This window comes from Panthera onca, chromosome D1, assembly GCF_046562875.1.
Source record: "Panthera onca isolate mPanOnc1 chromosome D1, mPanOnc1 haplotype 2, whole genome shotgun sequence".
NCBI classification, from domain to species: domain Eukaryota; kingdom Metazoa; phylum Chordata; class Mammalia; order Carnivora; family Felidae; genus Panthera; species Panthera onca.
The window spans coordinates 103,362,528-103,385,439 of NC_138348.1; the positions used below are offsets into that span (position 1 = coordinate 103,362,528).

The 22,912-nt window shown below is 42.2% G+C and overlaps 1 protein-coding gene across 9 annotated transcripts in view; it reads left to right on the forward strand.

Moving 5' to 3' along the window:
• USP28 (ubiquitin specific peptidase 28) overlaps positions 1-22,912 on the forward strand; it is a 64,926-nt gene that overhangs the window by 21,370 nt on the left and 20,644 nt on the right. For 5 of the 9 annotated variants that reach the window (XM_078432758.2, XM_078432760.2, XM_060604782.3 and 2 more), the window contains exons 4-12: positions 8,317-8,422; positions 9,579-9,738; positions 12,797-12,883; positions 13,614-13,751; positions 14,596-14,669; positions 15,597-15,676; positions 17,133-17,281; positions 19,058-19,185; positions 21,903-21,998. In XM_078432758.2, coding sequence (XP_078288884.1) covers positions 8,317-8,422; positions 9,579-9,738; positions 12,797-12,883; positions 13,614-13,751; positions 14,596-14,669; positions 15,597-15,676; positions 17,133-17,281; positions 19,058-19,185; positions 21,903-21,998 — 1,018 coding nt within the window. The remainder of the gene's footprint in view (positions 1-8,316; positions 8,423-9,578; positions 9,739-12,796; positions 12,884-13,613; positions 13,752-14,595; positions 14,670-15,596; positions 15,677-17,132; positions 17,282-19,057; positions 19,186-21,902; positions 21,999-22,912) is intronic. The other 4 variants (XM_078432759.2, XM_078432762.2, XM_081790371.1 and 1 more) reach the window with 1 other exon arrangement.

Genomic DNA, 22,912 nt, shown 5'->3' on the forward strand with positions numbered 1-22,912 from the left:
ATCATGCTGAGCCTTTGCGCGCTTGGCTTTTCCGCTAGCTAGAGGCTAGCCGTTGGGACAGTTTGGAGCAGAGGCGTGACCTCAACTGATTTCCGTTTTCTGAAGGTCATTCTGATGGTTCTGTTGAGAACAGAGCTGTGGGGTGAGGTAGTAAGCATGGATCGGAGCAGGGAGCCCAGGGCAGTCACGAGGCTTTGCGGGTTCTGGCGGTGTGGGCCAGGAGGTGGTGGCGGAGGGGTGAGGAGCCCCTGCCGAGGGGGACTTGCTTACAGCGGAGATAAGGGGTGTGTGAAAGAGAGAGAGAGGACTTGAAGGGGCTCCAGGTTTTGTTCCCGAGCTGCGGATATGCTGGAGTAACTACCGCTCCAGCAGACTGGGTGGCAGGTGAAGAGATCATCGGGCGGTGCTGAGTTTGAGGCACCTGCTAGACATCAGGTGCAGTGTCTGAAAGGCAGTGGGGGGACCCAAGTGTGCGTGCGGCTCAGGGGAGCGATCCGGCTACAGAGAGAGAAAACTTGAGCCTGTGAATGGTCCGTGAAGTTGGGATACTGGACGAGCCTCCCGAGGGGTTGGGGGTGTGCAAAAAGGAACGGGTTCAGTGACTAAGCCGTGGACCCTCCCAGTGCTCAGAGGCTGGAGCAGGTGGACAGTGTCCAGGGAGGTTGGAGGAATACCAGGAGAGCTGGGAAAATGGGACCCTGGAAGCCAAGAAGGCTTCCTGGAGGAGGGAGCCATCAGCTGGGGCAGATGGTGTTAATGAATATTTCGGCCTTTTGCGGTTTTGAGTTACTGTGAACAGTGCTGCTGTGAATATTCTTGTATATGTCAGTGTACTAGTGACTCTTTTCAGTTAAGATTTTTCTTTTTGAAACTCGTTCATATTGAAGGTTATAACTGTAGTTCCTTTAGTTTCACTGGTATGTAGTCTTTCATAGTCTGAATAGACCGAAAGTGATATATTTGTTTATTGACCTGGGGTTGTTTCCTTTTTTTTTTTTTTTTTTTTTTTTTGCTATTATAAACAAGGTTGCTGTGAGCTGTTTGATTCATGTTTCTTGTTCATGTATGCAAAATTTCTGTAGTTAGCATATACCCAGGAGTGTCATTGGTAGTAGTAAGGTACTCTCATCTTCAACTTTATAGGTAATGATATTTTCCAGAAGGTTTTTTACCTATTTATTAAACTCCCACTAACAGGATTTGGGGATACCCGTTGCTCTCAAACTGGTTATATTATAAAATTATTGCCCGTATTTTTGTTACAAAATATCTTGTTTTCAGTGAGCGTTTTTTTACATTGGTAAGGAGATTGAGCAACTTTGTCCTTTTGACCACTCACGTTTTCCTGTGAGTGAAATTTCTCTTTGGGTTTTCTGCCTCAATTTTTCTATTTGTTTGCTTTTTTTCTTATTGATTCCTGATACTCTCTTATTGATAATAGCCTTAGGCTTGATATATATCTTACTGATATTGACCTTATATATATTTGATATTAACCCACTTTTTTTGGATTTGTATTACAGACATCTTTTCCCTGTTGGTGACTTGGGTTTTTACCCTATGGTGTGAGCTAAATACCTTAATTTTATTGTGGTTGCATTTGTCAGTCTTTTCCTGTTGTTTGTGGTTTTTGTTTAAGAACTCCTTTTATACTCTGCAGTCCTAGGATATGAGAATTGTAATGTTTTGCTTTTCACATACTTTAATCCATCTGAAGTGGATTTGCGGGGAGGAGGCAAGGCATAAGGTAAGGTTACAGTTTTAGATTCCTTGGCACTCACTGGGCCCCATACAGCTACTCAATTGTCCTGGTACCTTTTATTAAAAAGACTTTACTGGGGCGCCTGGGTGGCGCAGTCGGTTAAGCGTCCGACTTCACCCAGGTCACGATCTCGCGGTCCGTGAGTTCGAGCCCCGCGTCAGGCTCTGGGCTGATGGCTCGGAGCCTGGAGCCTGTTTCCGATTCTGTGTCTCCCTCTCTCTCTGCCCCTCCCCGGTTCATGCTCTGTCTCTCTCTGTCCCAAAAATAAGTAAAAAAAAAAAAAAAAAAAAAAAAAAAAAAAAAAAAAAAAGACTTTACTAGGGCCACCTGGGTGACTCAGTCGGTTGAGTATCCAACTTCAGCTCAGGTCATGATCTCGCAGTCCATGAGTTCGAGCCCTGCGTTGGACTCTGTGCTGACAGCTCAGAGCCTGGATCCTGCTTTGGACTCTGTGTCTCCCTCTCTCTCTGCCCCCTCCCACTCATGCTTGCGCGCGCTCTCTCTCTCTCTCTCTCTCTCTCTCTCTTTCTCTCTGTCAAAAATAAATAAACATTAAAAAAAATAATTTAAAAAAAAGACTTTACTTACCCACTGGTCTGCATTATCAGCTCTCTGTTATATTGGATTTTCATGTTTCCCATTCTGTTTCTTTTGAGGATCTGTTTTTAATTCATTCCTACGAATGGAATTACTGGGTCATGTAACAATTCTGTGTCAACTTCCTTGTTTTAATTTTTCTAAAAGAGGACTGTTTTCTTAGCTGCAACATTATCACACATTAAAAATTAATAATTCTTTAATGTCACTCAAAGACCAGTGTAGAAATTTCCTTAATCATCTCATTAACAATACGCTTGCAGTTGGTTTGCAAAAATAATGATACAGATGGCATTAAAACCTTAGATATGTTTGAAATGTCTTTTAAGATACTCTTTATAAATCCCCTCTCTCTTTTTTACTTGCGGTTTAAGGTCCAAAGAAATCAAATCTTGCAGTATCTTTGAATGGGTTTTTTGTCCCTTGTCTTTCCCGTAGACTTAGGTGCTTAACTGGCACGACCGTGTCACAGGTAGTATTGTGTGTATAATGTATCTTCTGTTCTGTCATGTTGAAGAAGCAAGCAACATCTGATCGCCCTCTTTTTGTGTTGTTAGAATTGTTAGTGTGTTCAGAAGATTATCCGCTTGAGTTATTTATTATAAAATCCCCGACCTAGTGTCTTCTGCACTCATTGGTGATTATTGCTAAGATGCTTTACTTTATTGGAGACTTCGAAATGGTAATATTCTATCAATACTTCATAATTTATTAGTTGGAAGTCTTTTTTTTTTTTAGTTGTGGTCAAGAACACATAACATAAAATTTGCCATCTTAACCATTAAAACATTTATTTATTTAATTTATTTTATTTTTTTAAAATTGACATCCAAATTAGTTAGCATCTAGTGCAACAATGATTTCAGGAGTAGATTCCTTAGTGCCTCTTACCCATTTAGCCCATCCCCCTCCCAGAACCCCTCCAGTAGCCCTCAGTTTGTTCTCCATATTTATGGGTCTCTTATGTTTTGTCCCCCTCCCTGTTTTTATATTAGTTTTGCTTTTCTTCCCTTATGTTTATCTGAAACAAAGTCCTCATATGAGTGAAGTCATATGATTATTGTCTTTCTCTAATTTCACTTAGCAGAATACCCTCCAGTTCCATCTACATAGTCGCAAATGGCAAGATTTCCTTCTTTTTGATTGCCGAGTAATACACCATTGTATGTATATACACCACATCTTCTTTATCCATTCATCCATCGATGGACATTTGGGCTCTTTCCGTACTTTGGCTATTGTTGATGGTGCTGCTATAAACATGGGGGTGCATGTGTCCCTTCGAAACAGCACACCCGTATCCCTTGGATAAATGCCTAGTAGTGCAGTTGCTGGGTCGTAGGATAGTTCTATTTTTAGTTTTTTGAGGAACCTCCATCCTGTTTTCCAGAGTGGCTGCACCAGCTTGCATTCCCACATTTAAAAAAAATTTTTAATGTTTATTTTTGAGAGAGAGGCAGAGTGTGAGTGGGGGAGGGGCAGAGAGAGAGGGAGACACAGAATCGGAAGCAGGCTCCAGGCTCTGAGCTGTCAGTGCAGAGCCCAACATGGGGCTCAAATCCACAAACCAGGAGATCATGACCTGAACTGAAGTCAGACGCTGAAGTGACTAAGCCACCCAGGCACCCCTACCATCTTAACCATTTTTAAATATACGGTTTGGTAGTATTAAATGTATTCATAGCGTTGTGAAGTAGATCTCCAGAACTTCTTCATTTTGCAAAACTGAACTCTACGCACTGAACAATAACTCCCTATTCCCTCCTCCCTTCAGCTCCTGGCAACCACTGTTCTCCTTTCTGTCTATGATTCTGACTATTCTGAGTACCTCGTTCAAGTGGAATCATGCAGTGGCTAGCTTACTTCTCTTCGCATGATTCCTTCAAGGTTCACATTGTAGCCTATGTTAGAATTTCCTTCCTGTTTAAGGCTGAATAACACTCTGTTGTATGTATACACTGCATTTTCTTTACCCATTTATTTGTCGGTGGATATTTGAGTTGCTTTCACTGCTTGGCTGTTGTGAATAGTGCTTCTGTGAACGTGGATGTGCAGCTATCTCTTCGATACCCTGCTTTCGGTCCTTTTGGCATGTATATCCAGCAGTGAGATTGCTGGCTCGTGTGGTGGCTCCATTTTTATTTGTTTTGAGGAACCTCTATCCTGTTTTCCATAGCAGTTGCTGCACCATTTTACAGTCTCACCAAGCCTTCCAATTTCACAACATCTTCACCAGCACTTGTTATTTCCTGTTTGTTTGTTTTACTTGTCATCCTGATGAGTTTGAGGTGAGACCTTAGTGTGGTTTCGGTTTGCATTTTATTTGATAATTAGTGATGCTGAACATCTTTTCATGTGCTTGTTGGGCCTTTGTATGTCATCTTTGGAGATACATCCATTCAGGTCCTTCACCTGTTTTCAAATTGGGTTATTTTGGTTTGAGTTGTAGGAGTTTTTTATATGTTCTAGGTATTAACCCTTTATTTATTTGAGAGACAGTGCAAGTGGGGGTGGGGCAGAGAGAGAGAATTCCAAGCAGGCTCCATGCCACCAGCACAGAACCCGACGTGAGGCTCGAACTCATGAAACCCCAGACAGTGACCCTGAGCCAAAACCAAGAGTCAGACGCTTAACTGACTGGGCCACCCAGGCGCCCCTAGATATTAACCCTTCTATCAAATATGTGATTGGTAAATACTTTCTCCCATTCAGTAGTTGCTTTTTTACTCTATTTACATCTTTTTTTTTTTCATGTTTATTTTTGAGGGAGAGAAGGAAAGAGCGTGCACACGCACGTGGGGGAGGAGAGAGAGGCAGAGAGAGAGGGGGACAGAAGTTCCTAAGCAGGCTCCGTACTGTCAGCACAGAGCCCGATGCTGGGCCCAAACCCTCGAACTGCAAGATCATGACCTGAGCCGAAGTCAGACACTTAATCCACTGAGGCACCCAAGTGCCCCATTTACTCTATTGATTGTGGCCTTTCATGCACAAAAAATTTTTTTTAAGTTTGCTTTTGTCCCATTTGCCAATTTTTGTTTTTGTTCCCTGTGCTTTTGGTGGCCTAAGAAATCCTTGCTCAGTCCAGTGTCCTAAAGCTTTGTATGTTTAACTTTTTGAAGGGCTGCCAGAGTCACTTCCTTCAAACTTCTACTGCAGCTGCACCGTTTTGTGTCCTCTCCAGCTAACACACAAGGGCTCCGATTTCTCCAAATCCTCATCAGCACTTGTTATTTTCCTGTTTTGTCTGTTTATGATACCAGCCGTCCTGGTGGGTGCGGGGTGATAGCACATTGTAGTTTTGATTTGCATTTCCTTAATGGCTAATGATGTTGAGCATCCTTTCATGTGCTTATTGGCCATTTGTAGATATTCTTTGGAGAAATGTCTATTCAGATTCTTGGCCTGTTTTTAACATTGGCCTGTTTTTTTTTTTTTTGTTTTTTTTTTTTTTATTCAGTTGCATGAGTTTATTTATTTAAAAAACATGTATTTCTTTTTGAGAGAGAGAGTGTGAGCGGGAGAGGGGCAGAGAGAGAGGGGGAGACAGAGAATCTCAAGCAGGCTCTGCGCTTGCTGTCTGGAACCTGATGCAGGGCTTGAACTCCTGAACCGTGAGATCATGACCTGAGCCAAGATCAGGAGTTGGGTGCTTAATGGACTGAAACACCCAAGCTCCCCTTTTATTGTCTTATTGTAAGAACTGGCCAGAATGTTCAGAACCACAGTGAATGTATGTCCTGATGGTAGGCATTTTTGTCTTGGTTTTAAAATAAATGTGTTTTCAGGGTGGTGTGAAAGCCCAGAGAAGACCTCTCACCCAGCAGAGGGTGTCCGGGAAGACTTCCTGGAGGAGATGGCCTCTACACAGAGGCCTTCAGGAGGAATAGAGTCAGACAGGAGTGGAGGGTGGTTAGGGGAGAGAGGCCAGAGCCTGGTGTGTTGAGGAGGTGTGTCAGGTACACTGTGGCCGGCAGGTGGAGGTGAGTAGGGTTGAAGGAGAAGCAAGAGGAACTAGAAGGGTCATGTCATCGTAAACCTTTTGGATCAGGGTGGGCGCCCACCAGGCATTTGGGAACCTTGGGAGTGAACAGAGAAGGGGACTGGAGGCACCGAGTTTCTAGTTAAAGATTGTCCTGGCTGCCGTGTGGAGAAAGGAGGAGATTGGCAGGGGAGCAGAGGGGGCAGTTAAGAATGGATATAAAGAGACCGCTGGGAAGGACCACTTAGTTATCCTTCCAGCTGCTCAGGCTCAAAGCTTCATCTCTGTCTGGCTCCTTGCTTCCTCTCCTGCCTCCCAAAGGATCTTCAGTAAATCCGACCGCTTCTCACCTCCTCCATCGTCGTCCTAGCATCCTGGCCTGGCTCAACTTTTCATCCATAGCCCTTCCCGCCTTCCAGTCTACCTTTTGGTTGACTTTTTTAGTTTGTTTACTCTCTGTTGCTTTCCCAGAGAATAGCATTTCTGATGTTTGGGCTACTGACGTTTGGGACCAGATAATTCTTTGTTGAACAGGGCCATCCTGTGTATTGTTGCATGTTGAGCAGAGCAGTATCCCTGGCCTCTACCTGCTAGATGCCAGTAGCACCCCCTCCCCCAGGTACTGGCAGCTGAAGACACATCTCCAGGTGTAGGCAGGTGTCCCTAGGAGGGGAAGGGTGCAGATTCACCCCCAGTTAAGAACTGTTGCGCCAAGGGGTGCCTGGGTGGCTCAGTTGGTTGGGCGTCCGACTTTGGCTCAGGTTATGATCTCGTGCAGTTTGTGGGTTCGAGCCCTGCGTTGGGCTCTGTGCTGACAGCTCAGAGCCTGGAGCCTGCTTCCGATTCTGTGTCTCCCTCTCTCTCTGCCCCCTCCACCCCGCTCAAAAATAAATAAAACATTTTAAAAAATACTAATAAAATAAAACAAAATAAAAGTGTTTTACATTTCACAATTAAGTATAAAGTTTGCTGTGGGCTTTTCATGGGTACTCTTTCTCAGCCTAAGAATATTCTCTTTTGTTCTTAGTTGGCTTGGGGTTTTTATTCTTGAATAGAGTTGAATGTTATTAAGTACTTTTTCCGTATCTATTAAGATGATTATTCCTTTAAGTGTATTTTGATGGTAATTTTCTAATGTTAACTCAGTATTTCATTCTGCAATGAACTCAGCGTGGTGTTACTATTTGATTTTGGGGAGTAGATTACTGGATTTTATTTGCTAATATCTTCTTTCTTTTTTTACATCTGTGTTTATGTTTGTTGCTTTTCCTTTCTCACTATTCTTGACTGGTTTGGGATATACCTAGATGTTACGCTGACCTCATAAAATGAGGTGGGGAGTATGTCTTCTTCTTCTTCTTTTTTTTTTAGTTTATTTATTTTGAGACAGATAGAAAGGAGGCAGCGGAGGGGGAGGGGCAGAGAGAGGGAGGGAGCGAGAGAATCCCAAGTAGGCTTCATGCTGTCAGCACAGAGCCCGACCCCGTGGATTGCAAGATCATGACCTGAGCCAAAAATCAAGAGTCAGACACTTAACCAGCTGAGCCACCAAGGCGCCCCTGGGGAGTATGTTTTCTATTCCCCAGAAGAGTTTGTGTGAGATTGAAAATATCTGCTCCTTGAATGTGTTTGATATTTAGCTGATGTTTTATGATGACAGATAAACTATTTAACCTCCAGATATGGGATGTATATTTTACTCTGTGGAATAAGACTGCAGAAGTGGGTATTTGATTCATTACCTCTCAGCAGCTTATCATTCCTGCCCTTTTGGCTAATCTTAAGGTTACCGTATAGCTGTGAGTTACTCATTTGCCTCTGGCCTGGAGTAATAAAGTTGTTCCACAGATGAGCCAGTGTCGTGAGAACTAGGGAGCATATCTAGTTTTGTGAATGCTTTTGCCTTTTTTCCTACTGTACAGCCAGAAGGCTGTTGTTTCCTACATATAGACTAATGAAATTTCTGTTTATCTTCCAGAAGTGATAGACCTTACTCATGATAACAAAGATGACCTACAGGCTGCCATTGCTTTGAGTCTGTTGGAGTCCCCCAACATTCAAGCTGATGGAAGAGATCTGAACAGGTTATTTATGCAATTTATCATCTTTACTCCTCACAATAGTATGTAGGTCAGAGGCAGTAATAGCTGTGGATGCCACTGAGGGACAGTTCTGCCAAGCTCTTTTAATTTTTTTTTTAACGTTTTATTTATTTTTGAGACAGAGAGAGACAGAGCATGAACAGGGGAGGGTCAGCGAGAGGGAGACACAGAATCTGAAACAGGCTCCAGGCTCTGAGCTGTCAGCACAGAGCCCTATGCGGAGCTCGAACTCATGGACCGCGAGATCATGACCTGAGCCGAAGTCGGCTGCTTAACCGACTGAGCCACCCAGGCGCCCCTGCCAAGCTCTTTTAATTGTATCCAAATGAAATTTTTTTAGGAGAAAATTTAAATTCCCATTAGCTTACTTTTTGGTTTACTTTTTGACAAAGCCAAATATGGCAAAGGTCTTCGAGTAGATGTGGTCTTTGAGTAGAGGCCTACAGGCCTTCGTAGTTTGCACTTGAGAGGGAGAGAAAACCCATCCTAGTACAAGCATCTGACAGTATGTATCCCCTTCATAAACTTGGAGGCTTCGTACACATTGAGGGTTATGTTGTTGGCTCTTTGAAAATGAGTTAACGCTCAACTACCCCGTCTCAGAAGTGACCACACATATCTTTTTTGAATTAGTACTAATTTGATGATTGACTGGTATTGTTCATAAACATCTAGTTCCAGTGGAGGCCTGTTAGTTTCTGGACATGTTTATTCCCTCACACTGCTGAGTTGTTTCAGGAAAACATAGGGCCAGGTTTTGTGCGCTAGGCAATTTGAAGGCTCTTATCTCTAGCAGAGTGTCTCTCTTGCCTCTCAATGGCAAGGTCTGAGATAGGTCACTGTTGCTGAAATCTGAATCTTTTGATACGGCAGCCATAAATAGTCTTGAGTGTCAGCTCGGTTCCATCATGGACCTTGTTGGTAATAATCTCTGTTACGGAAGGATTAGCATCCATGTCTAAACCTTACTTTTCATTTAGATTATAATGTTGTAGCTACTATATAGCCCAGTGATTACCCAGGAAATAGTGTATCTGGCATTTCGAATTATCTGTGAAAGATGACCATGATTCTCCATATAATACATTGTTCTTTAACTTTTTCCTTTTTTGTTGTGTGGTATGTTGGCACACTGTAGGATGCGCGAGGCAGCCTCTGCAGAAACTAAACGCTCAAAGAGAAAACGCTGTGAAGTCTGGGGAGAAAATCCCAATCCCAACGACTGGAGGAGAGTTGATGGTTGGCCAGTTGGACTGAAGAATGTTGGCAATACATGTTGGTTTAGTGCTGTTATTCAGGTATGATGTGTTTAAGAAACAACTGTGTCTTCTGGAAACAACTTTGTCATTTATCGAGTTGAAATGTGAGAAACCCAGCTTAGAGAAATGGAAGCAGAGGTATAAGACTGGTGTTTTCCCGCATGGCATTATTGTGTTTTGCTCTCCTGTGTTTGGGTCTAGATGCTCTGGTGTCTAAATTAGACAATGCTAAAAACAAAATATCCTGTGGTTGCAAATTCGTTTGTAAATATGTCGAATAGGTGGTTTGGATCAGCATTTTGACTGAAAAACGTATTACAGCAGAGTTAATAAGGAGAAAGCAGTTGGGACACAGATACCCAGGCAGGAAAAGATGGCGGCCTGGAAAAGGGAAGCAGTATAAGCCGTGGAAGGAGAGAAAAGCTTTCTAGAGTTATGCAGGAGATCAGATCTACAGGTGCTGGGGGAGAGGTTGGATAGAGGGGATATGCAGGAGACCGCTGAGAAAGACTCCAGGGTTTCTAGCTTGAGAAACTAGGTGGATGATAGGATGGTTAGATGCCGGAAGAGGAATATTCGGGTGTGTGTGAAGAGGGGGATCTCAGTTTGGTTCTACACATGCCAAGTTTAAGGTGCGACACGGAGATGCATATAAACCGGTACTGACTTGAATCTGCTGTTCAGGAAAAAGATGTGGGCTACACATGCCACTGTAGGAGTAAGTGGCTTATACACACGGTGATAGAGCCCACGGAGTTGACGAATTCTCCCCTCGAGAGTGTTGCCTCTCTGGAAGTACCTCCCAGGCATCTTAATAGGGCCACAGTGTGGCACCTGATCCTGCCCCTCCAGTCTTCCCCTTTGTGATACTTGACCTCTCCCCAGCGGCTCAGCCAAAAACGGAGGCCTCTCTTTCCACACGTAGGATCCAGATTCTTGCAGCTTACTCTGTGCCTGGCCCTGTGTTAGCACTGGGGTAACAGCAGTGAATAAAGGAAAGTCGTTAACAGAGAGTTTACTTTGAAAAAAGCAGGATGGGCAGTAAATTATACATATCAAGTGGTGAGAAGTGCCATAAAGATGAGTGAGGGTAAGAGGAGCTGGGCAGGGAAGGAGGCCTCTCTGGAAAGGAGGGCATTTGAGCAGAGACCTGAAGGAGGTGAGGGGATGCGCCCTATACTTACATAAAGGGCACGGTAGGCAGAGGGAACAGCAAGTGAAAAGACCCAGGTTTAGGAGTTTGTTTAATGTGTTGAGAAATAGAAAGAAGGCAGAACTGAGTGCTCATGGGCAGGGAACAGGCAGTGATGATATCAGAAGGGTAGTGGAGGTGAGGCGGGGGGTGCTCAGCATCACGATGAGGACTTAGGAAAGTGCAAAAGTATTGGAAGGTTTAGAGCAGTGAAGTGAGCTGATCTGCTTCCATTTCACAAAGATGGCAGGCATCTGTGTTGAGGGTAGCATGTAGGAAGGAATGTGGACTTCGGGACCTCAGTCAGTCCTTTCAGAGAGGAGGGGGGAGAGGCTGAGGACCCTGCCTGCCCTCCCACCCTCCTCAGCCTTCTCGCCTGTGGGCATATTGAAAGGCGTAGAGGGGGCTCTCCGCTGTCAGCACGGAGCCCACTCTGGATCCTCCCTCTCTCCCTCCCTCTCCCGCTCCCCTGCCCACGCTGTCCCTTTCTCTCTCAGAAAATGAATAAACATTAAAAAAAAAAAAAAAATTAAAAAAAAAAAAAAAGGCACAGAGAGGATCACAAAGTAAGGTTTCTGAGAAAGCCCGAGAAGACAGGATCTAGAGCCTGGAGGGAGGGATCAGCCCCGAGTAGGAAAAGGGCAGGGGAGTAATAAGGGAGAGGAGAAGGAAGAAAGGCACATTGCAGATTACAGCTGAAGTGGCTTCAGATCATCGTCTCTGTGAGGTAAGCAGCCCTCTTCTGAGTCCCTGGAGAAGGGATGGCGGCGGGTTAAAGGGGCGGTTGCCGTGGACAGTGGAGGCCAGTCGGCATCAGAACATAGTAGTAGGATTTCTGCGAATGTGAAGGTCTGCTTGAGGGTGTTGACCTTACATGCGTACTGACGTCAGGATGGCCTGTTTTATCGGGACTTTCTCTTAGCAGCGCTCTGAGACTCTTAGGTGGAAACTGAACATTATTTAGGTTGGGGGCTTTGCTGGGTTTGATGCCAAGGGCAGTTTGGGGATTTAATGCGGGATGGTTAAAGACCATGGAATCAGAGCTGGAGACAGGAAGGGACTGGTGGTCAGGCAGAACAGAAGGGAGTCCGTTGGCTTGGGTCTTTGACAAAGTCAAAGAACAGATGTCCTCTGGGTAATTGGATCAGTAACGCTGGAAGACAGGTTGCGGTTCAAGAGCGGGCTTTTCCGAATTTGTGATCTGAGAATTGGCCGCTTCTCCGGAATTCATACATCCTGCGTGTGACCTCAGACGTGGTCGTAGAGATGGAATGGAGGAATGTGTCCTTAGACATAAGATGCTCACAAAGCCAAGGGGTCCCGGGCTGAATGGGTGTGCTTGTGTTCCATCAGCAGATGTTAGTTGAACACCCACTGTATATGTAGCCCTCTTCTAGGCCCTTGAGATAAAAGAATGAGTAAAACCGAGAAGTCCCTGGACTGCCTGGTCCGTAAACAATGTGCCATATTGTCTTATATATATTTAACCTTATTATCAACCATTTCATACTCTGTTTTTCTGGAACTTCGACCTCCACAGAACATAGCTCTGAGATTTCTCCGTGTTAATCTTGTGGCTCTTAGGCATTCAGAGACACTGCCGTGTCTTAGTCCACGTTCCAGAAACATTTTCTCTACAATATTAATGACTACATAATAGCGTATTGTGCACATGTGCTATAGCTTATTTAATCTATCTCTGTCGTTAGCCATCATGTTGTTTCTGGTTTTCCCCTAAAAGGATTCATTTGGTCAGCTAGATTTTTACACGGAGCCATCATCATTTCCTCAAGCATAGAAGTAGAAATAGCAGGTGACAGTCATACGCGCTTCTGAGGTAAAAGAAGTATCTTTTTGCTGCAGTTATTTTGAAAGAAAGGCTAGGAATCTCTTTCTTTATTTCAGTCTCTCTTCCAACTGCCTGAATTTCGAAGACTCGTTCTCAGCTATAGCCTGCCACAGAATGTACTTGAAAACTGTCCAAGTCACACGGTGAGTTGGTGTGGAGAAATCCTCACTCTTGCTTAGTCCCTTGCGTCCCAAAGGCTTTGAAATTTTGGCTAAAGCTGACAGCTGTGATGTTTTTTGGCTTGTGCTAGTATTTGTTTTCATTTCCAAATGGCCTTTTGCCTTCCTTGTGACACGAAACAAGGGTCTGCAAAAACGTAAAGTTAAGCAAAAATAAAATTAGAAAAGCAGATCCAAGAAAGCGGTCGGTCATCCTGGTAGCCTTGACTTTTCTGCTTCTGAGCGGAAGGTTCAGAAACACTCGTTCTGTGTGAGCGGTCCCTCACTGCTCATTGGCAGCTGGGGCCGAGTGATGCAGAATGGGTGACCTGGTGCCAGAGGCCTGGATCCTTCTAGAAGAGCCTGTGGTGGGTTCTCGCCAAACGACGTGGCCTTCTGCCGGTGATCTAACCCTTCCCAGGATTTCACCTCGGGGATGCATTTTCCTAACAGGAGGGAGGGCAGCAGCTTAGGAAAGTAAACATTTTTGCCTTTCTGACAGTATTCCCTTTCAGGCTTCCACATAGGTAGTCTTCAGTGTAAGGCAATCCCCACACGGACCTTATAGAGTATGGGTCACATAGTTTGAGTCCCCACTGCTCTAGATCTAGGTAAATATGAATTAGGGAGGGATCAGTGACAACGCTTCTCTTTCATATGTTATAATTTTCCAAGTGAAGGGTTGTAAGAGCACACGTTGCTGTCTCCTCTACAGGAAAAGAGAAATATCGTGTTTATGCAAGAGCTTCAGTACTTGTTTGCTCTGATGATGGGATCAAATCGCAAATTTGTAGACCCTTCCGCAGCCCTGGATCTCTTAAAGGGAGCATTCCGATCACCTGAGGAACAGCAGGTGCGAGAAGCCTGTGATTCTCGTGTTTTCCCTCAAACCCTGTGATGTTTGAAGTCCTGCCTTGTGGATACTACTCTGATGTTGCCCCAGTTCAGCCATGTAGTCAGCCCTGAACATGACTAAGGACCAGAAGTGCCCCGGGTCCAAGTACACAGGGGCTGTTGGAGGAGAGAGGAGGAGATTGGAAAATATCTCAGCGAATCTTAGCAAAGGGTCACTGACAAAAGTAAAGCCCTTTGTCTGCACATTTGCCTTGGGATGGCCCCGATAGAAATCCTGTTTTTCATATCATCTAAACCTAAGTTCAGCAGCTTTTCTGAGCCATCTTTCTCTTCGAGACATTAGGACTTCCCTTTCCCGGCCTTGTGTTAAAAAACAGAGCTGTCACTATTAGAGCAGCGCCTTCTGTATAAAATTGATTTTTCCCTCTGTTTATCTAAAGGTCTTACAGTCCTACAAAATTCTTAAAACATTTCATAAAACTTTCCTTTCTCCGTTCAGATCTCATATTATTCTAGAGCACTGTAGTCCATTCTGTGGACTTTTTTTTTTTTTTTTTTTTAAGGCCTACCTGGAAGAATTTGTTTGCTGGTTGGTTACAAATAGATGTGGCCAGAAGTGGTGAACTTCCAGTTTCCTCTCTGGCCATAAGTTAGTCAGAAGCTGCCTTCTGTCTGTCTGCAGGAGCTGCCTTCCAGTGCTCCTAGCTTCATGATATCTGTCCTTGCTTGGTAAAGAAGTCCTTTCACAGCGGTGGTGTCTTACTCGTTGGTGGGATAAGGGCAGATTTTCATTTCCTGTAGTGTTGGGTCTAACTCTTCTGCAATTTGTGCCTCTCTTATAGCAAGATGTGAGTGAATTCACACACAAGCTCCTGGATTGGCTGGAGGACGCATTCCAGCTAGCTGTTAACGTTAAGTGAGTGTTGAGGATTCGTTTGTACGGCCTTCCTACTCACAGTGGTCCAGGGAGAACTGCAATATGGGGAAGCGGGGAATGGACAGGGTTTTGCTTCTCGAGTGGAAATTCCTGGGCTTTGCCAAACTTCACAGGGTCACCATTCAGATACTTGTCATTTTGTATCCTCCTTGCCTTTGGTTTTCGTCTCTGAGGATGTAGATCAGCATCTTGACCCGCAGCTTTTTACCGAAGGGCCAGAACTCTTCACTTTGTTGAAGTCACAGCCCATGTTACAAAATGTATTTAAAAGTCAGATCAATCCTACATGTGAGCGTGGTGGTAGCACATGGATACATTGAATTTAATCATTTCAGTCACTGAAACGAATTTCAGAAGTGAAATTCCGGGCAAAGACTACAAGGATCCCTTTTCGAATACAGATGCTGAGACATTTTCTAAACTGTTTTAATGCTGAGTAAAAGACCTGTACATCCTAGGACAGCTTTGTACATGGAAGCTTACATAGTAACCATTTAAGATGGGCTTGTAGAAATAAACTGTTTTCCTTCATTTCTGTTGTGCCCCTGGGAAAACTTCGTGTTTATTTGCAAAACTGCTCAAGAGGGTTGATTCTTACTTCTGTCCTGTTCTGTAACTCGTATACATCTCTGTCACTTCTTATATATAATAACTGTATAAAGACACGTGTATTTTTCTGCATGTGGGACGCTCCTGTTAGACTTTCAGCTCCTCACAGCCAGGGATCAGGCCCATATATTTGTTCCATGAGTGTTTAAACTGATTTAACCCGTTCCTTATTTTAGACCATATCTGGCTCTTTGGAGGTCGATGAAAATGTACTGTTTTCGCTTTTGAATGATGATTAGGCTTAGTGCAGTGCTTATCTGATCCAAATGACAGAGAACTGTTTCCTTTTTTTAAAAGCAGCAATCCCAGGAACAAATCTGAAAACCCAATGGTGCAGCTATTCTACGGGACTTTCCTCACTGAAGGGGTTCGTGAAGGTAAATTCTTTCCTCTCAATGTTGATTCTAGACCTGTGACCGTATCTGTATTACTCGAAAAGGCTTTCGAGTCAGGCAGTCCCAGGTCTGAATATTGGTTCTACCTTCTTAGTGTGTGTGTAATCCTAGACAAACGGTGTGAGTGCCTGGACCCTCAGCCTCTTCATCTGTAAAATGGGCATACATAGTGTCTGTCTCAGAATTGTTAGATTAAATTGTATAATGTTTGCACAGCCTACGTCCAGTGTTAATGTCCGTCACAGTGATGCAACTCAATTTTCTCTGTGTTGTTTTTTTCAATGTAATGTTTAATCTCAAAAGGCTTTATTGAGTTAGACTGCCAAAAAATGTTTCTCTGCTATGGAGGCTTATCTAAGCTGCATGTTGGGTGTGTAATTTTAATTCTTTTTTAACTATGGAGAATTTTTAGCACACGCAGATAGAGCAGTCTAAAAACCCACATGAACTCGGCAACCATTAGCCCATGGCCAGACTTTCCCTAAGTCGTTTTTTTCTCTTACCCCTCTGATATTCTCTTCAAAACAATCCAATACCACTATTCACTCCAAAAAAGTAGCATTTCTTAATATCAAATATTTAGTCAGTGTTGAGATTTCCAAGTTGTTTTATAATTCTGTGTATTTGGGGGGAGGGAATGAGTGTTTATTTTTACAGTTTGTTTTAATCAGGATCGAAATGTGGATCATTTATATTTGGTTGATACATCTTTTAAGTCTCGTAACAAAATCCGTACACTCTCCCCCCGTCTTTTTTTTCTCCTTGAAATGTATATTTTAAGCAACCAGGTTGTTTTCGGGTACCTGGGTGGCACAGTCGGTTAAGCCTCTGACTCTTGATTTTATCTCAGGTCATGATCTCACGGTTCGTGGGTTTGAGCCCCACATAGGGCTCTGCGCTGACATCGTGGAGCCTGCTTGAGATTCTGTCTCTCCTTCTCTCTTCCCCTCCCCTCCTTGTGTGCCCTCTCGCTCACTCTCTCTCAAGATAAATAAACTTAAAAAATTTAAGAAACCAGGTTGTTTTTGGAATTCCCCACAGTCTGAAATTTCTCCCCTTGCATACCCATGATACAGTTTAACACACTCCTCTCTACTCCTCTTTTTACAAACGGGTAGTTGGATCTAGAGTTTGACCAGATTCAGGTAAGGCTTTTTTTGGCAAGACGAATTCACAAGAGATGGGATAGTCCTTGATCAGGAGGCACGTAATGTCTGGTGGTCTTTCTTTTTGTGAAAGAAAGTTCCTGGCAGTCGTTTGTGGCCAGTACCGGGATCTGCTGGTCGTTGGCGGTGGCCGCACAGGCTTACGTGCACTTCTAACCGGTTCTCAGCAAGTTGCTGAAATAAGAAGATAACCTGTCTCTATGGTGCCAGAAAAACAGGCTTCAGATAATACCAGTGATGTCTTTAAAAGAGCAATCTGTTTCTTTGCCTAGGAAAGCCCTTTTGTAACAATGAGACCTTCGGCCAGTATCCCCTTCAGGTAAATGGTTATCGCAACTTAGACGAATGTTTGGAAGGGGCCATGGTGGAGGGGGACATTGACCTGCTTCCTTCCGATCATTCGGTGAAGTATGGACAAGAGGTAAGTTGGACATTTTTATTTGCTGTGCCAGTGACAGAGCCAGTTAAGTGGGACTGAGCTTTTTGGCAAACTGTCTTCCCATCAGATAGTAGCTAACTTTACATTTAACACATGGTGAACTAGTCTGAAGTTTCTTACGAGTTGCTATGCGTTAGTGAGTCTTAGTGTTTGATAAATGAATTCTTTACCAAAAGTGTGAATTTGAGTTAATCATATAAAGGTTGTATGCTGCTTCTGATGTTTTAAGTATGATCAAGTTTCTCTTTTTCTGTTGAAGCCTACCTGTACCTGAGTAGGGAGAACCCACTGCCTCCATATTTTCGGAGGGTAAAAGTACAGTGATTAACTCCTATGGTATGCCATTTAGAATATTTTCCCTCTTATAATATTTACTGTTCTTCATAGTAAATTCTGCCTTTGCTTTTAACATTTTTCAAGTTTAATATTCGTTTATTTTTGTGGGTTGGAAAGAAGGGGGGGAAGTTAGAGGGAGAGCACTGGTAAGCAATACCTCAGGATTCCAGTTGGGTTAAGAATTAGTGAATTTGGAGCATCACTGTCAGTACCACACAGCTTGGATCATTCTCCTTTCATCACGTGTGTTGAAACAAAGCTGTGGGCTTATGTGAGTCCAACTCAGTTGCTGACTATTTTTGAATCCACATCGGGAGCCTGACATGAGCCTTGTCAAAGTGCGCTAGGCAGCCATAGGGCAGTGTGGGACCTAGGCCAGAGCTGCCGGCTCCCGGCTTTCCAAGGAAAGTCCTAACTCAGGGTCGGGAGGCACAGCATTTGTCCCACGCATGCTCGGCTGATGCGTGCTCTTACAGAAGGGAAGGGGTGTTTACCAGCTCCTTAGATCTCTGGAGACCTTTATTCCAGAATGGGAACTCGGTATAAAAGAAAATAGAAAACTCTTATCCTTACTTAGATTGACCCTGAGGTAGTCAGGCTGTCTGGATTCACCTCATGCCAACAAGGGTGCGTGGAGGGAGCTTAGCCATGTGCACCTTTGGTAAAGGGAGCATTGTAAAGCTGTTCTTGCAGACCTCTGGCAGACAGGTGAATTGAGCAGGAATGCCTTTCCTGGGTTAGTGTTTCCTCATCTGGGATCAGGAACAGTTGAGATCTTTTTTATAAGTCTGTGCTTTCTTTCCTTGAAACTCAAGGTAACATCTAGGTAGTTTGACCGGGTCCCTTATAAGACATCCGTGAATTCTTAGAATTCAGAGGTTTTTTCCAGAAACTTGAGCCCTCATAATCACGAGGCCATTTCAAGTTTCTTTTTTAGAAATAAAGGGGATTCAAATTATGTTGAATAGCTTGTAAACACTCATATTAGTGTTTTGAGCTGATTTCATGGAGATAATTGTCTCCTTAGTTTTATGTTGCTTAGGTCATAATTTCTAATTCTTTGGTTAGGCTAGCCATTTTCTTCAGGTTTTGATCCTCTTTTGAATACTGATGACTTAGTGAATCAGTTGTGTAGATTCTTGGTGCAGTTCATGCATTTAAGGGTGGTTATTTCTGAGGATGATAGTTGAGTAAAATGTTGACTGGCTGGCTTGTAAATATGGAAACTTGAGGAATGTTTAGCCATATTCTCTAAGAGGGCATGATTCTAAGTGGTCATTTTAGTATTGGGGATTAAAAAAAAAAAACAAAACTCCAGGGTGAATTTGATTTGAATATAAATTCTATACCAGAAGAAGAAAGTTTAAATCTGGCTTTTGCTATTTCCTCAAATTAACTTCTTTATTTTTGCTTCTGACATAGCGTTGGTTTACAAAGCTGCCTCCAGTGTTGACCTTTGAGCTCTCAAGATTTGAGTTCAATCAGTCCCTCGGTCAGCCAGAGAAAATTCACAATAAGCTGGAATTTCCTCAGATCATTTATATGGACAGGTGAGTTCTGTGATGGGCTGTCTTCTTGATGTATTACAGAAGGAGAGGGGAGAGTTTACTAAGTGTATTGTGCATAGGAATCCCCTGGAGGTTTTGATAATATGAAAATATGGATTAATGGAATTCATTGGATCTAGGGTAGGGCCCAAGAGTTTGCATTTCTGAGAAGCTCTCGGGGTGATGCTAATGATGATTTTGATCTGGGGACCACAGTTTGAGTAGCTAGGCTTCAGGTGAAAGCCTGCTAATTCTCGGGTGAAGAACAGTGTGTGAAGTAGCCACAGTGTATTTCTTTCTAATCTGAATACCATTTGTATTCCTGGAAAAGAAAAATCCTAGACAGACTTACATTATAGGATTTTAATCTTTTTAAGGCCTGGTTTATCAGTGTATGGTTTACATGCAAAACAATCATACATTCTTAGATGTGCCAATGAGTTTTAGTAAAATAATATTGTCAAGTAACCACCAGCACAGTCTGTCATATTTCCATCCCCCAAAAGGTTTCCTCATGCCCCTTTGCAGTTAATCCGTTTTCCCCATCCCCAGGCCTTAGCAACCACTTAACTTGTTTTCTTGCCCTATAGTGTTGCCATTTCTAGAATGTCCCATTGTGACATCAGTATTCAGTATGTTCCCTGTTGTGGCTATCTTTTTACACTCAGGATTATGTTTTGGGGGCTCATCCATATTGAGTAGTACTCCACTGTAGCAGTAATCCAATATTTTTTCCATTTAACAGTTGACAGACGTTTCAGATATATCCAGTTTTAAGCCATTGTGAATAAAGCTACTATGAATATTTGCCTAAGAGTCTCGGTGTGGTTTTTAGTGCTTCTGGGTAAAACACCTAGGAGTGAGATTGCTGGGTTGTATGAAAAGTATATGTTGAAATGTGTAAGAAATGCCCAAACTGTTTGCTCAAGTGTCTGTATAATTTTGCATTCCTACCAGCAGTATATGAGAGTTCCATTTGCTCCAAATCCTCACCCATAATTAGAATTGTCCATCTTTTAAATATTAGCTATTCTAGTGGGTTTGTAGGAATATCTTATTTTTCTTTTGATATATGTTTCCCTGATAGCTAACCATGTTGAATTTCTTTTCATGTGCTTAATTAATGGTCACTTGTATATTTTCTTTGGTGAAGTGTCTTTTCAAATCTTTTGTTCACTTTTGAAGTATCTTCGTTGTGTTCATACTGAGTGGTAGGAGTGAGTTCTTTATATATTCTGGATACAGATCCACATATTTCTTGTCTGTGCCGTCTCTTTCATTTTCTTACCAATGTATTTAGAAGACCAGGAGTTTTTAGTTTTGATGAAGTCTAATATATCAGTTTCTCTTTTACAGTTTGTGTTTTTGTGTTTTAACTGAAAGATCTTTGCTAACCCAAGATCACAAAGATTTTCTTCCATTTTTTTCCTAGAAATTGTATAATTTTAGCTCTTATGTTCATACATGTCTATTACCCATTTAGAGTTTATTTTTATATATAGTATGAGATAAGGGTTCTTTTGTTGTTGTTTTGTGTGGGGGTTTTTGTTTTGTTTTTTGCAGGAGAGGGAAAGGAGGCATGTGGATGTCCAGTTATTCCAGCATCATTTGTTGAAAAGACTCTCCTTTCCCCCATTGAATTACCTTGGTACTTTTGTCAAAAATTAATTAAGCATATATTTGTGGGTCTATTTCTGGAGTCTCTATTTTGTCTATTGTCTAATCTTAAGCTAGTGCCACATTGTCTTGATTACTGTGGCTTTTTGTAAATTTGTCATCAGATAATGTAAATCTCCCAACTTTTTTTTTTTTTTTTTTTTTTCCCAAAATTGTTTTGACTATTTTGGTCTTATTTTGGTTGGTTTTACCTATTTCTAGATAAATATTAGAACGAGCCTGTCAGTTATTACTGATAACTATTGGGATTTTGATTGGCATTATGGTGAATCTGTAGATCAATTTGGGGAAATTGACATCTCAACTATTTTGAATCCTTCAGTCCATGAACATGGTATAGCTCCTTTTATTTGAATCATTAATTTCTGTCAACAGAGTTTTGTAATTTTAGTGTTCAGGTCTTACATATATCTGATTAAGTTTATACCTAAACAGTTAATGCTTCTGATGTTATCGTGGTTTCTAAAAAAGCTCTACTTTCCATTTTTTCTTTATAAGCATACAGAGATGCAGTAGATTTTTTTCCCTCTCTGTTTTTGAATTGACTTTATGTCTTTTGACTTTACTAAATTCACTCACTAGTTCTGATGCATTTTTGTAAATTCTTTGATATTTTTTATGTAGACAATGTGTCATCTGCAACAAAAGGCAGTTTTACTTTTTCCTTTGCTTTCCTTTGTATGCCTATTCTTGATTTCTTTTCTCTTTTCTTCCTCCTTTTCTCCCTTTCTCCCCTCCCTCCCCCTCTTTCTTTCTCTCTTTCCTTTCTTACCTTCTTTCCTTCCCTTCCTTCCTTATTGCATTGGCCATGCCTCCAATAAAAACATTTAGTGGAAGAGACAGGAGTGGATATCCTTGAATTGTTTCTATTCTGAAGGGGAAAGCTTTCAGTCTTTCACCATTAAGTATCATGTTAGTTATGTGTTTTCATAGATGTCCTTTGTCTGTTTGAGGAAGTTCCTTTGTATCCCTAGTTTGCTGACACTGTGTGCTATCAATGCTTTTAAATGTAAATGGTGTTTGTGGTGTTATCATTTGCTTAGGTACATGTACAAGAGCAAAGAGCTTATTCGAAGTAAGAGAGAGTGTATTCGAAAGTTGAAGGAGGAAATAAAAGTTCTGCAGCAAAAACTGGAAAGGTGAGTCGTGATACCTTCGTGCTTAGAAATATAAAAGATAGAAGATTAAAATCAGATAATTTGCTTGTATTTAAAAATTAATTCAGAATTGAAGTATTAACTTGTGTGTTTTATAAAATAGCTAAGAAAAATTCAAAGTGTGAAGCAGTGTTTAAGATGAACTGGTAGTATCTATGGGCAAATAGTAGTCCCAAGGTCTTACAGGACTCAGTCAGGCAGTCAGTTATTAGCAGTGCACTAAAGCCCTTTACTCCTTCTACTTCCCTTGTCATCTTTTTCACAAACATGAGAGAGGTAACTGTCACAGTACTCCAGTCCCTCTGTCTTGGGAAGGTGGAAGTATCTGGGAAAGATAAAAACAAAAACAAAATGCTATTCTCCTTGGAGCATTGCTAAATGGTTCAAAGCGCTAATAGTTCTGACACATACAAAGTCCTTTCTCTTATGGAGGAATCTTTCCCTTTTTGTTTATTTGTTTTGCACTGACTATTTCTTTGGCATCACCCCATGATTTCTTAAGGAGGAGTCAGTGTAATTCCTTTCTAGTAAAGACAGATCCCAATGATTCAGCATTTAAGAAGTAAATCCCATGGAATGTCATTTCCAGCACTTTCCATACCAGCTCTCCATACCAGCCCAAGACCCTGCATCTATAGGTCCCCATTTTTAGCTTCCTCTCTCTCACTTGGGAAGAGCTTGTCCACGATGAGAGTGATTAGTTTTCTACTTGTCTTAATATAGACTTAAACTGAGGATTAATTCCTCAGATACTGTCCTGGAAGTGATTTAAAAGACTCTACATGTGACTATATGTTACTTCTAAGGTTTCACTGATGCTTTGTAAGGCTGGAAAAATTTGTTTTTATAAGACCAAATATACCTGATGTATTATAACTCAGAAGAACTCAATTTGC